Genomic DNA, 16095 nt, shown 5'->3' on the forward strand with positions numbered 1-16095 from the left:
TCAGTAATTGCCTGTCTACTCTCATTCCTCTTAGCACTTCTTCATTTTTATTTTAACCCATTTACCTATTCTACAGCATTCTATTCAGAAGCATCCAGCCCTTCCTTCCTCCCCCATCAGAGTCCAAGTTTTTGCACCGCAAAAAAGAACTCGCCATATAACATAGTTTATTAGAAGATTCCTCAGGCTAAGATCAAAATTACTACAAAATATCCACTTCCTACAAATGATAATTTTCCCATTGATATTCATGTTTTTACTCCCCCTACACACCCTCATTGATTCTCCATTCTATTCCAAAGATATTTTTATTCTTATACTCGTCATAGTTTCTTTCTGTTCAGCATTATTTTCACGTGTTTTGCCTCTCCTATTTAGTTAGCAAGAAGACGAGAAGTGAGGACACCACATATTGCGCTGTTGTCCTGGATTAAATTCCAAACTTCTCTGCAGAGTCTCATGAAATGAGGGCACGTAACACTGTTGATGGTTATTTAGAGGTAAAGCACGGCACTTATATTGATGCTACTCGAGAGGAATAGGTGACGTGTCGGCACTGGGGCCACCTTCTCCTTCTGTCATTATCATACAAAACGAACATGATACTATACTACACACAGCCATTGCAGATACCTACACCCGGCAGATACATTCACCAATCAGCTCCCACACAGCAAGAAAAAAAAAATCTCACTTATTAAACGGCTGAGCCTACCTCTCGCCGTCTACCGGCCAACATTTGTATCTGCACCAGTACTCCGCAGGCCATCCGACAGCATGTGGCGGAGGGTACTTGTAGTAGCACCAACTGATCCCTCCCGAACAGTAGGCATGGATCATTCCAGAGGAATTACACCACGAGGAGATCATAGCATTGCTTTACTGGATCTGACGAATAACCAGAGGTTGGACTGAAATCTCGAATTGCCATAAGACGTTTACCGCTGTCACCATTCCACAGACAGCAGAGTTCGGTGCGACACAAGACAGCGTTCAGTGGTGTTCAGCAATGAGTATTGCTTCTGTTTGTGGTGTTCAGATCGACGCGAAAGAGTCCGTAAAAGACCTGTTAAAAAGTCACAGGAAGCACCGATTCTTCTGAAAGCATAGCGAGGGGAGATATTGGGTATTAAAACAGGATTGCCTCGATAATTGTTGAAGGTAGGCTGAATGCTTGCCTGTATGTGGGAAGATTGGTAAACCCTGTTGTCACGCCGGCCGCGGTGGTCTAGCGGTTCTAGGCGCTACAGTCTGGAACCGCGCGACCGCTACGGTCGCAGGTTCGAATCCTGCCTCGGGCATGGATGTGTGTGATGTCCTTAGGTTACTTAGGTTTAAGTAGTTCTAAGTTCTAGGGGACTGATGATCTCAGAAGCTAAGTCCTATAGTGCTCAGAGCCACTTTTAACCTGTTGTCACATCCTTCAGGCCAGGGTACTGAATGGTATATTCCAGCAGGATGATGCAAGATCCAAATTATAATTCATACTACCAACGGCTGGAGGAATGTACTGATCCGTGGCTTAAATGCACTGACATACGATGTTAAGCACGATACAGACGACCATAGTATACCATATGAAGTTACAGTAATGGGATACACTGATGGAAAAAAGTGACAACACCAAAAAATAATTAATGTAGAGTAAGGAGATTTCTGGAATACATTTGTCTAGGTAACATACAGGTTGACAATTATGGAACTATATGAAAGAAACGTAAATTAGTTACATACTACGGCGTGCACACACTTTGGCTCTGGCTCTGAGCACCATGGAACTTAACATCTATGGTCATCAGTCCCCTAGAACTTAGAACTACTTAAACCTAACTAACCTAAGGACATCACACACCACCCAGTCATCACGAGGCAGAGAAAATCCCTGACCTCGCCGGGAATCGAACCCGGGAACCCGTGCGTGGGAAGCGAGAACGCTACGGCACGACCACGAGCTGCGGACTGCACACACTTTGCTTAATATGTAAACGTCACTACAGATATTTGGATTATGTTATGGAATGTTCGATACGCCTGCCATCATTGGCGATGATGTGGTGCAGACGAATGGCAAAACTCTGCATGACCCCTGAAGTGTCGGAACATCGATGCTTTCGATGACCTCCTGAATGGCTGTTTTGAGCTCAGCATACGTTTTGGGGTTATTTCTGTACACGTCGTCTTTAATATAGCCTCACAAGAAGGAGTCGCATGTGCTCAGATCCGTAGAATACGACGCCAATCGAGGCTATACCAGTGGCCTCTGGGTACCCCAGAGCCAGAATCCGGTCCCCAGAGTGCTCCTCCACGACATCAAACACTCCGCTGCTTCGATGGGGTCGAGTTCCGTCTTGCATGAACCACATCTTGTCGAAATCAGGGTCACTTTGTATAATGGGGATGAAATTATATTCCAAAACGTTCACGTAGCGTTCAGTGGTTACCGTGGCATCAAGGAATATCAGATCGATTATTCCGTGACTGGACATTGTACACCACATAGCCACCCATTGAATGTGAAGACACTTCTCGATTGCGAAATGCGCATTCTCAGTCCCCAAACTGCCCCAATTTTGTTTATTGGCGAACCCATCCAATTGAAGTGGGCTTAGTCGTTAAACCAAACAACAAAGCGCATACTAATTCCCATCATGCCCCGCGGCCAGTCGTGCAGTTTGAGCGTTGTAACACAAACCAGCCGGCCGCTGTGACCGAGCGGTTCTAGGCGCTTCAGTCCGGTACCGCGCTGCTGCTACGGTCGCAGATTCGAATCCTGCCTCGGGGATGGATGTGTGTGATGTCCTTAGGTTAGTTAGGTTTAAGTAGTTCTAAGTCTAGGGGACTGATGACCTCAGGTGTTAAGTCCCATAGCGCTTAGAGCCATTTGAACCATTTTTTAACGCAAACCGTTCAGAAGTTATGATGATTTTATTTCATACAGTTCAATCATTGTCACCCTGTATGTAAAAGATTAACATTGCAAGATCACAGGTTAACGTCAGCGCGAGATACGCCAGTGCAAATGTGAAATGCTGATGCAGTAATAACCGGTGTACTGCTAGGCTGTGAAATGCAAGTGTTCAAACGTGCATGCATTGTGTTGCACAGTGCCTGATGTCAGTTTGTGGGATGGATTTCCGTGCCTCTTCACTTGATCGGTCAATACAATGACGGTTAATGCTGTTTGTGGATGACGCTGGAGTTGTCGTCCGATGACGTTCAATATATTATCTATTGGAGAGAGAGCTGGTTATCGAGTAGGCCAAGGCATCATTACAACACTCTGTTGAGCATGTAGGCTTACAGGCTTACAAAAGCGGTATGTCGGTGAGTGTTATCCTGTTGGAAAACGGTCTATGAAATGGTGTTCATGAATAGCAGCACAACAGGTCGAATCACCAGATGGACGTACAGATTTGCAGTCAGGGTGCGCGGGATAACCAGGAGAGTGCTCCTGCTGTCATGCGAAATTTCCCCCGAGACCATAATGCCAGACGCAGTTCCAGTAGGCCTTGCTCACAGAAAGGATGGTTGCAGGTCCTCAAATGGCCTCCTTCTAACCAACACACGTCCATTACTGGCACTTAGGCAGAATCAGCTTTCATCAGAAAACACAACAGGCCCCACCCTGCCCTCCAATGAGCTCTCGCCTGACACACAGCAGTGGTTTGGCCTCAGTGGAGTGAACGCCACAGGGCATCTGACTCGGAACTGGTTTTGAAGTAACAGATTTGTAACAGTTTTTTGTGATACTGTGGTGCCAAGTGCTGCTTAAATTGCTGCTGCAGGTGCATCACGACGCTACAGAGCCATTTGCCGAACATAATCGTCATACCTCTCAGTAGTGTCTTGCGACTGTCCGGAGCCCGGTCCTCTTGCGACTATATTTTCTCATGACCACCACCGCCAGCGATCATGTAGAATGGCTACATTCCCGCCAAGAATTCCTGCAATATCACAAAGAAACACCCAGCTTCTCGTAGTTATATTACTTGTCCTCCTTCAAACGCAGTGAGCTGTTGACAATGACGTCTCGTCGCCTTAAAGGCATTTTTGACTAACGTCAACTCACCACGTCCACTCTCAAAGGTGCCTGTTGCTCACGACAGTTACAGTGTGAATTTAAAGCAAACCTGATATGTATCCTCACGGTGGCTTTCAGTTTGTTAACGTCAATAGGTATTGTTCCATTTAAAAAAGTGTATGTTTGCACAAAAAATACACTTTCTAAGAATTATTACAATCGGTTTATTTGCTAATAATACAAGCCATATATATATAAAATTAAACTTTCAAACCGCTGTAGAAATAACACCAATGGTAAGAATGACGCCAAATTGCAACGGAATGTTATCGGAGAAGGGGAAAAACATATGGCAGAACAAAAATAAATAGTTACTAAGTGTAGCAATAGATGGCGCTATAAGCATCATAATTTAATGGTGGTCGACTGTTGTTGTTGTGGTCTTCAGTCCTGAGACTGGTTTGATGCAGCTCTCCATGCTACTCTATCCTGTGCAAGCTTCTTCATCTCCAAGTACTTACTGCAACCTGCATCCTCCTGAATCTGCTTGGTGTATTCATCTCTTGGTCTCCCTCTACGATTTTTACCCTCCACGCTGCCCTCCAATGCTAAATTGGTGATCCCTTGATGCCTCAGAACATTTCCTACCAATCGACCCCTTCTTCTAGTCAAGTTGTGCCACAAACTCCTCTTCTCCCCAATCCTATTCAATACTTCCTCATTAGTTACGTGATCTACCCATCGAATCTTCAGCATTCTTCTGTAACACCACATTTCAAAGGCTTCTATTCTCTTCTTGTCCAAACTATTTATCATCCATGTTTCACTTCCATACATGGCTACACTCCATACAAATACTTTCAGAAACGACTTCCTGACACTTAAATCTATACTCGATGTTAACAAATTTCTCTTCTTCAGAAGCGCTTTCCTTGCCATTGCCAGTCTACATTTTATATCCTCTCTACTTCGACCATCATCAGTTATTTTGCTCCCCAAATAGCAAAACTTCTTTACTACTTTAAGTGTCTCATTTCCTAATCTAATACCCTCAGCATCTCCCGAATTAATTCCACTACATTCCATTATCCTCGTTTTGCCTTTGTTGATGTTCATCTTATATCCTCCTTTCAAGACGCTATCCATTCCGTTCAACTGCTCTTCCAAGTCCTTTGCTGACTCTGACAAAATTACAATGTCATCGGCGAACCTCAAGGTTTTTATTTCTTCTCCATGGATTTTAATACCTACTCCGAACTTTTCTTTTGTTTCCTTCACTGCTTGCTCAATATACAGATTGAACAACATCGGGGAGAGGCTACAACCTTGTCTCACTCCCTTCCCAACCACTGCTTCCCTTTCATGCCCCTCAACTATTATAACTGCCATTTGGTTTCTGTACAAATTGTAAATAGCCTTTTGCTCCCTGTATTTTACCCCTGCCACCTTCAGAATCTGAAAGAGAGTATTCCAGTCAACATTGCCAAAAGCTTTCTCTAAGTCTACAAATGCTAGAAACGTAGGTTTGCCTTTCCTTAATCTAGCTTCCAAGATAAGTCGTAAGGTCAGTATTGTCTCACGTGTTCCAATATTTCTACGGAATCCAAACTGATCTTCCCCGAGGTTGGCTTCTACTAGTTCTTCCATTCGTCTGTAAAGAATTCGCATTAGTATTTTGCAGCTGTGACTTATTAAACTGATAGTTCGGTAATTTTCACATCTGTCAACATCTGCTTTCTTTTGGATTGGAATTATTATATTCTTCTTGAAGTCTGGGGGTATTTCGCCTGTCTCATACATCTTGATCACCAGATAGTAGAGTTTTGTCAGGACTGGCTCTCCCAAGGCCGTCAGTAGTTCTAATCGAATGTTATCTACTCCCGGGGCCTTGTTTCGACTCAGGTCTTTCAGTGCTCAGTCAAACTCTTCACGCAGTATTATATCTCCCATTTCATCTTCATCTACATCCTCTTCCATTTCCATAATATTGTCCTCAAATACATCGCCCTTGTATAGACTCTCTATATACTCCTTCCACCTTTCTGCTTTCCCTTCTTTGCTTAGTACTGGGTTTCCATCTGAGCTCTTGATGTTCATACAAGTGGTTCTCTTATCTCCAAAGGTCTCTTAAATTTTCCTGTAGGCAGTATCTATCTTACTCCTAGTGAGATAAGCCTCTACATCCTTACATTTGTCCTCTAGCCATCCCTGCTTAACCATTTTGCACTTCCTGTCGATCTCATTTTTGAGACGTTTGTATTCCTTTTTGCCTGCTTCATTTACTGCATTTTTATATTTTCTCCTTTCATCAATTAAATTCAATATTTCTTCTGTTACCCAAGGATTTCTACTAGCCCTCGTCTTTTTACCTACTTGATCCTCTGCTGCCTTCACTATTTCATCCCTCAAAGCTACCCGTTCTTCTTCTACTGTATTTCTTTCCCCCATTACTGTCAATTGTTCCCTTATACTCTCCCTGAAACTCTGTACAACCTCTGGTTTAGTCAGTTTATTCAGGTCCGATCTCCTTAAATTCCCACCTTTTTGCAATTTCTTCAGTTTTAATCTACAGTTCATAACCAATAGATTGTGGTCAGAGTCCACATCTGCCCCTGGAAATGTCTTACAATTTAAAACCTGGTTCCTAAATCTCTGTCTTACCATTATATAATCTATCTGAAACCTGTCAGTATCTCCAGGCTTCTTCCATGTATACAACTTTCTTTTATGATTCTTGAACCAAGTGTTAGCTACAAATGACAAATGAATCATACAACAATGCCTAAAACGTACGTTTAACGTTAAAGAAACTGTACTACTAACGTCAGTGTGCATGGGTGCACAGGTGTGATACTGTTAGTTACGTAAGCCCATCAACCACGGCAAGGTCATATCACATCGCATGGGAAAAATCGGTTGTTAATTGTCCTGAGGCCAAAAACCGCATAACAAGCCTCATTCACAATGGTTTTTAATTGTCCTGAGGCCAAAAACCGCATAAAAAGCATCAATCAAAATCAAATCGGATTATTAATTTCCGTGTGACTTGCGCAAAACATGTTCATTACACTCATCACTGTTTTCTGCAACAAATTGAAATCGAGAAACAGCATGTTCCACAACTGATCGAAGTGTTTCCAGGGTCACGTTCAGAATGTATTGCGCAATGTGCGCCTTCAATGCAGCTAAGTTTGCAATCGGAACATTTTTCAGATAGCCCCACAATCAGAAGTCACAGATTAAGACAGCCAGGCTGTAGGCAAATGGCAGCTGACAATTTTCGCGTTTCCGAAATGGCGCTTCAGCAGCTGCTTAACTGGATTTCCAATGTGCGGAGGTGTGCCATCTTGCATAAAAATGATCTCGTCCAAACATCGACGCTGTTGCAGAGCGATAATGACGTGGTTTATGCAAAAGACACTCATAGCTCTTACCAGTAACGATACAGGTAACAGGACCGGAAGCACCTGTCTCTTTGAAAAAAATATGGCCCTTTGATAAATGATGCCGTAAACCCACACCACACAGTGGCCTTTTCAGGATGAAGTGGTACTGGTTGATTTGCATGTGGATTTTCCGTTGCCCATATTCGACAATTCTGTGTATTGACTTATAATTTCAGATGGAAGTGGGCTTCGTCTGTCCTCAAAATCTTCCACGGCCAATCATTGTCCACCTCCGTGCGAGCAAGAAATCTAAAGCAAAGGTCCCTCTTGCTGGCTGGTCAACAGGAAGCAATTCGTGCACATGGGTAATTTTACTTGGATAGCAAAGATGGATGTTTTGTAGGATTTTACGCACCGTGCTCACGGGTATGTCCAGTGTTAGGGCAATTCGTCGTGCACTACACGTTTGCACACCACTACTCGTCTCCTCGTGCATTGCTGTGGCCACTGCTTTCACTGACGTCGAAACAATTCGTTTCCTCCCACTATCACGTTGCACACCAAAAGAATCCGTCTTTTCGAATTTCCGTATAATTTTCTCTAGACCCACGGCAGTCATCGATGCAACGCCTTTTTTCAAACCCTTAAGTGTCCGGAACTTATGCACAGCGAAGCGTGCATAGTCATCATTCTTGTAATACGGCTTTTCAAACAGAGCGCAATCCTGCATTGATTCAGTCATGGCGAACGTCGCAGACGCGAAAGGAGGGAAAGCCGTGTACCCGGCGTGTTAATACCAGCATCAGTGGGTCGTGCCAAGTCGTCGAAGTGGTGTCAAATCAAGACATGCACCCGACATCGAAATGGCGTCAAATCGAAGGACTTGCACCCGGCGAACGTTCCACCCTGACGGGAGGCCATAGTCACACGACATTTACATTTTAATGGGTCTAGCGCATGACAGGTGTTTTCATTTACGTATTCTGACACATTCAGCACCATCTATTGATCAATTTTCGCAATATTTTTTTTCTTCTGCGATACGTTTTCTCTCTTCTCCAATAATATTCCGTTGCAATTTGACGTCATTCTGACCAGTGGGGAATTTCTACAGCGGTTTGAAAGTTTAATTATATATATGAGACAGAAAGAGGAAACGTTGTTAGCAAAAATCTCGAAAATTTATTAACCGACTAACTTGAAATTTTTACACGATACCTAATAAACATGCAGTTTTTTTAAACGACAATGTACAAGTTTTCTATTAAGACACTGTGAGAAAGAATGCTGTCCTGTGAAAATGCGCGCTTTCGTTTTCTTTCTCGCTGTGAGTTATTAAAATACTATAACACAGCGTTTAAAACCATTAGTCAAATTGTTTTTCCCACATATGTTCTTTCTCTTTATATATAAGTTGAACAAAAATTGGATAACTATGTGCTGCTTTGTTTTCTTCCTAGCAAGGGTCTTTTGGGTTATTAAAATAGTACTACAGAATCAGAACTTGGTACTCCTACCAGTTTGCAGACCAAAACTGTCACTGAAGCTACTATCCTCACAATTCTAGTAGCTGGAGAGGTCTCCCATCCCCTGATACCAATGACCTAACCTTTTTAGCATACCCATTTATTTTTAGTGAGTTCAGTTCCCGATCAATGTTTCGTTGGCTACAGTTATAAGAAAGACTCAAGGTCAGAGAGAGATGGGGAAAGAGGAAATGGACAAAGAAGGTGGGGTGGGGTCGACCCATCTTACAGCGATGATTCCATGCAATCGACTAGCAAATACACTGATCAGCCAGAACATTATGACCACCTAAATAATAGCCGGTATGTCCACCTTTGGCACGGATAACAGCGGCAACGAGTAGTGGCATGGGGGGAACTGGCACCACATCTGCACACACAAGTCACCTAATTCCATAAATTCCCGGGAGAGAGCGGTGAGCTCTGATGCCACGTTCAATCGCATCCCAGATGTGTTAGGTCGGGTTCAGCTCCGGCAAGTTGGTGGGGGTGGGGGGGGGGGGGGGCAGCACATCATTTGGAATTCGCTACTGTGTTCCTCGAACCAATCCATCACACTCCTGGCTTATGACATGGTGCATTATCTTGTTGAAAAATGCCACTTCCGTCGGGAAACGTGATCGTCGTGAAAGAGTGTACGTGGTCTACAACCAGTGTACGGTGTTGTTCATCATGGTGCCTTGCACGAACTCCACTGGACCCATGGATGCCACGTGAATGTTTCCCAGAGCATAATGGAGCCGCCACCAGTTTGTCTCTGTCCCGCTGTACAGGAGTCAAGGGGCTGTTGCTCTGGAAGACGACGGATTCGCGCCCTACCATCCGCATTATGAAGAAGACATCAGGATTCAACAGACCATGAAACGCTCTGCGACTGCGCCAACGTCCAGTGTCGAAGGTCACGTGCCCATTTCAGTCGTAGTTGCCGATGTCGTAGTGTTAACACTGACACACGTACGTTTTGTCGACTGCGGAGGCCCAATAGTTAGGAGTGTTCAGTGCACTGTGTGTTCATACACACTTGTTCTCCGCTCAGTATTGAAGCCCGATGTTAGTTCCGACACAGATCGCCGCCGGTCCTGTTTTACCAGTCTGTCAAGCCTACCACGACCGCCATCTGTAATGAGGGGTGGCCGCCCAACGGTACTACGGCTGGACGTAGTTTCACCATGGTTTCCCTACGTGTTGAAGACACTCACCACAGCACCCATCGGACACCCGACAAGTCGTTCCGTTTCCGAAATGCTCGTGCCGAGCCTCCGGGCCATCACAAATGACAATCTGCCCTCGGTCAAACTCATTGTCAGACAGATCGCGTGCCTTTCCCATTCTACACAAGGACAATACACTGACTGATACTACAAGCAGCATGGGCGTATCTGAATAGCAGTCTTTGCCAGATGTCGGTGCTATCGCGTGGATGGGTTCATACCGATAGTAGGTAAGTGAACATTATGTCTTGGTTGATCGGTGTAGAAACCACTACATTTCCATGACTTATATCAATAATGGAGGGTCACTTGACCACCCAGTACCAGTTGTAAGGCATCTGCAGAGCTCTAAAGGTACTCTTTTAAGGGGGTCACTAATATTTTGTGTGGCGACCGCACATGCAAAAACAACACGTGGTAGTTTTACACTTCGTGTTCTTATAACACGTGACTGATTTCCGTCTGTAGCCAACATTCGATAATAGATTCTAGCAGTATTATCTACAATCTGGTAACTTAATGACACATTTTCAAAAGGTTCATAATAATTATTCCATTAACTAATGCACATTGCAGTACTGAATTTTAAATTTATGCTTACGAATTCTTTCGTCGCTTATTAACGGAACTAGACTGCATGACCAAAAAGGTGAAGCATCCAGAATGGAAAGAGGTAACGAAATGAAACTTCGCGGGTTGTAGGGTATGTGATCTTATTTCAATGACTACAAAATCGAGTAACATTTACAAAAAAATTTTAAGTGTGAACCTATTCACCAGTATGACGTTGCATACCCTTTGCCCGGATGCAAGTACTGATTGCATTGGGAAGTGTATCATAAAACTGTTGTATCCACTCCTGACGCCAGATGGCCCACAACTGTTGTAAACGGCACTTGGGCGGAACTGACGTACGAGTTTTCCCGACGCATATTCTATCGGAGACGTACCTAGCTCAACATCACACAGTCTTAGAGTTACGGGCAATGTGTGGATAGTATTGTCCTCTTGAAAAATGACACAACGACACTGTTGCATGAGACGTAACGTATGAGGACCGTTGTGCTGTCACTGCCAGTCGTGACCTGAAGTTAGACCCGACGGTTCCCCAGACCGTGTCGTCAGGAGTAAGACTGCTCTCTAATGGGAACTGGCTGCTGGTGTCGCACGCCAGTGTTACGCCCAGTCACAGACGCGTACACGAGCACGGACGGACGCACCTTGGGTCAGCCCGCCCGCAGCCGCGTACCCGCACTCTCGTATCAGAGCGACACGCGGGCGCCTGCCCTGGCCTTCTCTGTTTACAACCGGCCTCACCGACGGCGGCCTCCTGCCAAACTTATCATTGTTGATGCAGAGAACAGAACAAGCGGGTTGTAACGGGCGCCACTAGACGCACACACTGAAATTTCAACGTAGACATCTCCAGCGTACTGGGCTGGTGACCATTAAAGGTTTACCTTGACCCACTTCCCATGAAAAGGAAAAACCTTGACCCACTTCCCATGAAAAGGAACTATAAACAGTGTTCAGTTCCTGTTTCCAACGGGCAACACTACATGCAACCGAATCGAGTGACACATTGGTTAAGACGCTGGACTAATATTCAGTAAGACCAACAATTCCGCCCATTTGGGCTCCTAATCCCAGTGCATTTTGCGAAAGAAGAGTTTGAGAGGCAACCTCGTTTTGTATTCGGGTGCAGGTGTTAGTTCAGTTTGATAATGATGGGGAAGCGACTCTGCTGTGGGTTCTTTAGAAGAACCACCCTCGCATTCAGCCGATTTGGAAAGACCACGAAAAGCATGGGCGGATGGTGATGAGAGAACCTTGCTGCCCCACATTTCCAGACTCTGGCACATCGCTCGCGCGGAATGGATTACAATTAACTTTCATCCTATTTGGAACACTTTACGACTGAAATCTCATCCGCCTCTGCACCCGAGGTCGTTAGTACTTGCTCGACCCGTATGTAGCGGTTTCAAACCTGATAGTAGATGATATTTTCGCTGTCAGTATTTCGCTGTCAAGAGGAAGAGATCGTGTCGTGAAGTTCCCTAACATAGGACCATGTGCAAATGTATGGGATGAAATACGGGAGTTGCCCGTATGTACCTCAACAGCAGGTAGGGACGCGTCCCTCACATTGGACCTACAGCGAACAGGAAACGGGAGTAACGACGCAAGAAAATCCACTGTGTTGTTATAGGGCGTTCTATAAAAACTGTAGTAGTAGAAAAAGTTGCTGAAGTAACTATTCTTATAACAGCACCACGAGTTGGAGTAATCGAGGGAAAGTAAAAGTAGTGCAAACAGATACACCTTAACGGAGACAGAGGGAAATGGTAAGTTGCTGGACTCGCATTCGGGAAAAGCGGTTCAGGTTCCCATTAGGCCATCCATATATCCCAAAAAGTTTTCCATGGTTTCTCTAAATCGATTAAGGCAAATGCTGGGATTGTTCTTTCGGAAAGGACACAGCCGTGTTCCTTATCCATCTTTTCTCCAATCCGAGCTTATGCTCCTGTAATGACCTAGTCGTCGATACGACAAACTCCGATCTTCCTTCCCTCCTTCAAAACGCTAATCCACGGTTCGTTTCCTGGAACAGGAGAAAAACACACATACGAGAACAAAAACCAATGTCACAGAAAAAAATTGGAGTATTTCCCCTTCAGACGCAAATGGAAAATGGAGCAGTGGGTATTATTCTCCTTCTGCGAGAAGGAATACAGATGTATAAGGAACAAAGGCGGCTGGACGTCATTGAAAACAACTGATAAATTTAACTTACTGGCAATATACGCCCGTGCAATAATATCACAGTCTAACACATACTGGCTCCGCACTCATGCTCATTTTTGTTTCACGCTACGACAGCAGTGTGCCATGCTATACTGTTGAATATGATATATGATGAATGCGAATAGTAATGTTTATATAGATTTGTAAGATGGTTTGTAAAAAAGCGGACTTACGTAGCGCAATGAACTGTAGCAATAAAAGAGCGAAAACAGTTTCGCAAGGACAACAACAGATATGAAACAGCATATAACACGACTGTTTAGTTGCAACATTCTCGTAACCTACAGACATTTACTGAATAATAATATTTATTTTGATGAACATAAAACAGATAGCACACAGTAGAAGACAAGAAGACATTATGAGTTGCAGAAACACATCGTATATCTACATAGGAATGTGAACTTTTGTTTACCAAACTTCGAACTAAATCAGTTTTTGAATGCGTAAAATTGGAAACTACAAGGCGTATGGGATTCAGTACCCACATTATGTGGTGTACCGGGTAAGCGACAATAGCTGTAGCTGAAGAGAAAGCGCCGAGACCAATAAAACGGTTTTCCGACTTAGAAGAAACCAATTCCGAAATCGTTGTTACATCAGAGCCACAAATTTTTCAACGTATTCGTTCTTTGAAGAAGAAGTAATTGTAAGGTGTAACTGAATTCACTTAACCGACTCTGAGGATAGGCCCCTTACGCCAAAACAAGAAAAAAATATTTGGTAAAAACTGGCACACTTGAGAGCTCTGAGCACTTGTTCATCTTCGATACTGCAAAACATATCTCTTCTACTGCAAGTTCTTTGCTATCCATATTTTTGGATGACGTAGTTCCTGTACGGACCAAACCAAGAAAAAATGTCCAGTGAACATGGTTTCTAAAATGCAAACCTTACGAGTTATGAGCACTTTGAGATCTTCGCTACTGTGAAACACATTTCTTCTACTGAACAAGTGATCATGGCTCTTAAGATTGTCATTTTTCATATAAGGGACTTGTTCTCAAAGTCTGTGAAAAAAATGTAGTTACACCCTGTATATTAGCCAATTTTCGGAATTGGAGTCGACTGAAGTTGCTACAATGCGCAAATCTTTAGACGTCAAGGAAGATCGTTACGTGTCAGAGAAAGTGCCCATCATAAGAACAGTTAGCAACACAAATACAGGCTTCTTATGGATGACATCCAGTGTTTATGTTATCTGCTTTAAGTGAGACAGGTTACAGTTTTCTAGAATACTGTTTCATGAAGACATTGTAGCTTATATAATTTCATTCATGAGTTTTGCCTGAGTCTACACTTATTTCGCGATAATTCAGGTCTCTTGATATTTTACTAAAGCTTAGGACACAAAAATATAATAGCTAATTCGAAAATTTAGTTGGAAAAGAATAATTATTTAAATAAAAATCAAGTTTTGATATACCACGTTCTTCAGTCGGACTTAAAAGTATGGAATAATTCCTCATAGCCGCATACAGAATCCCAACCCCGTACAGGTAGCCGTGAAGATTTATGATTAATAGCTATGAAAATATTTGTAATATTTAAAACGAAAAGCGACGGATGCTTGCAACAGATAATAGTAAAAAGGTGATCTGTTCATGCATCAATTGTGTACCGCATACGCGCCACGTTTTTTGTTTTAAGCCTTACAAGTATTTTCATGGCTATTACAAAGCCACAACCCCAAATCTTCAGGACAATCTGTATGACGTAGGGATTTATAAGAGCCTATGAAAAATTATGTTATACTTTTTAGTCCGATTTCTAACGGGGTGTATTAAAAATGAATTTTGATTTAAATAATTGTTTTCTGCTTTTTAGTCTTATGTGCGTGAAATTTTTCAGTCGATTTTAAGCATTCTTATGAGATTACACCAGAGACATGTAGCAAATATCAGGTTTATTTCAGTTTCTCTTCACCTGAGTCAGTTGCTTCCCTCTACGTATATCTCGCCGAAAGACCGTGAAGGTAAAAAAGTAGGGAGAATCGAGAACACATGAAGGCTTACCAGCAATCGTTCTTCTCGCAAATCATTCGTGAATGGAACAGGAAACACACACCACATAAAAAAGTGAGTTAATATTGCAATATCAATCTATTGTGAGCTATATTAAAAGGGAAATAACAGTAATCTATTGAGAGCTATATTAAAAGGGAAATAACAGCAATTTGTTGTGAGCTATATGAAAAGGGAAATAACAGTGGCAAAGGAAGTACCCACCACCACACAGCAAACAAGCTATGTTGAAGTATCGCGTCTCTAGCTCAGCGGGAAGTTAGTTTAAAATCAATTGCAAAATTTGTACCGAACAGACCAACAGACAAGAAAGTAACTTAACAAATACACGTTAATTAAAAATAATCATTAATCTTGTGGTGCACTTGACGTTAAGTGACGAATGACTTTCTTGTCGCTAGGGGGCTAGTGGATCTGCAACTGTCAGATAGTAAGAACTTTTCACAGCAGTGACAGTCGTGACTGCACCATGTCTGATCAAAAGCATCTGGACACCTATTAGTGGGCATTAATATGGTGTGTGTCCACCCTCCGCCTTGATGATGGCTTGACACTGCTGCAGAGTAAATTAAATTAGATTAGATTAGTACTTGTTCCATAGATCATGAATACGACACTTCGTAATGATGTGGAACATGTTAGGATAATAAAAGGTGTCTCTACAAGATATTACATTACACAAATTATTACATGACACTTGATATTTTAAATTTTTTTTGGTGGGGGTTGGGGAAATTACCCACTTACTATATCCGAAAATTTATCTAATGAGCAGCAGGAGTTCCCATTAAGAAATTCTTTTAATTTCCTTTTAAATGCTATTTGGCTATCTGTCAGACTTTTGATGCTATTAGGTAATTGACCTAAGACTTCTGTGGCAGCATAATTTACCCCCTTCTGAGCCAAAGTTAGATTTAACCTTGAGAACAAATTTCATAAGTGAATATATATATATATATATATATATATATATATATATATATATATTTATTTATTTATTTATTTATTTATTGTGAGGCTACAGTGAAGATCTCTAGTTCTTCAAATAAGTGTCTGCAGGATGATCTTGTATGAGCTCCAGCAATTATTCTGATTACACACTTTTGTGCAATGAACACTCTT

General features: G+C 42.7%; 1 protein-coding gene across 1 annotated transcript in view; it reads right to left on the reverse strand.

The window, feature by feature from the left end:
• Positions 1-16095, reverse strand: part of LOC126456186 (sperm flagellar protein 2-like) — a 189656-nt gene that overhangs the window by 13271 nt on the left and 160290 nt on the right. The window contains exon 4 of the mRNA XM_050091940.1: positions 11365-11474. Within this exon, the coding sequence (XP_049947897.1) occupies positions 11365-11474 (110 nt within the window). The remainder of the gene's footprint in view (positions 1-11364; positions 11475-16095) is intronic.

This window comes from Schistocerca serialis, chromosome 2 (assembly GCF_023864345.2).
Source record: "Schistocerca serialis cubense isolate TAMUIC-IGC-003099 chromosome 2, iqSchSeri2.2, whole genome shotgun sequence".
In the NCBI taxonomy this organism is placed as follows: domain Eukaryota; kingdom Metazoa; phylum Arthropoda; class Insecta; order Orthoptera; family Acrididae; genus Schistocerca; species Schistocerca serialis.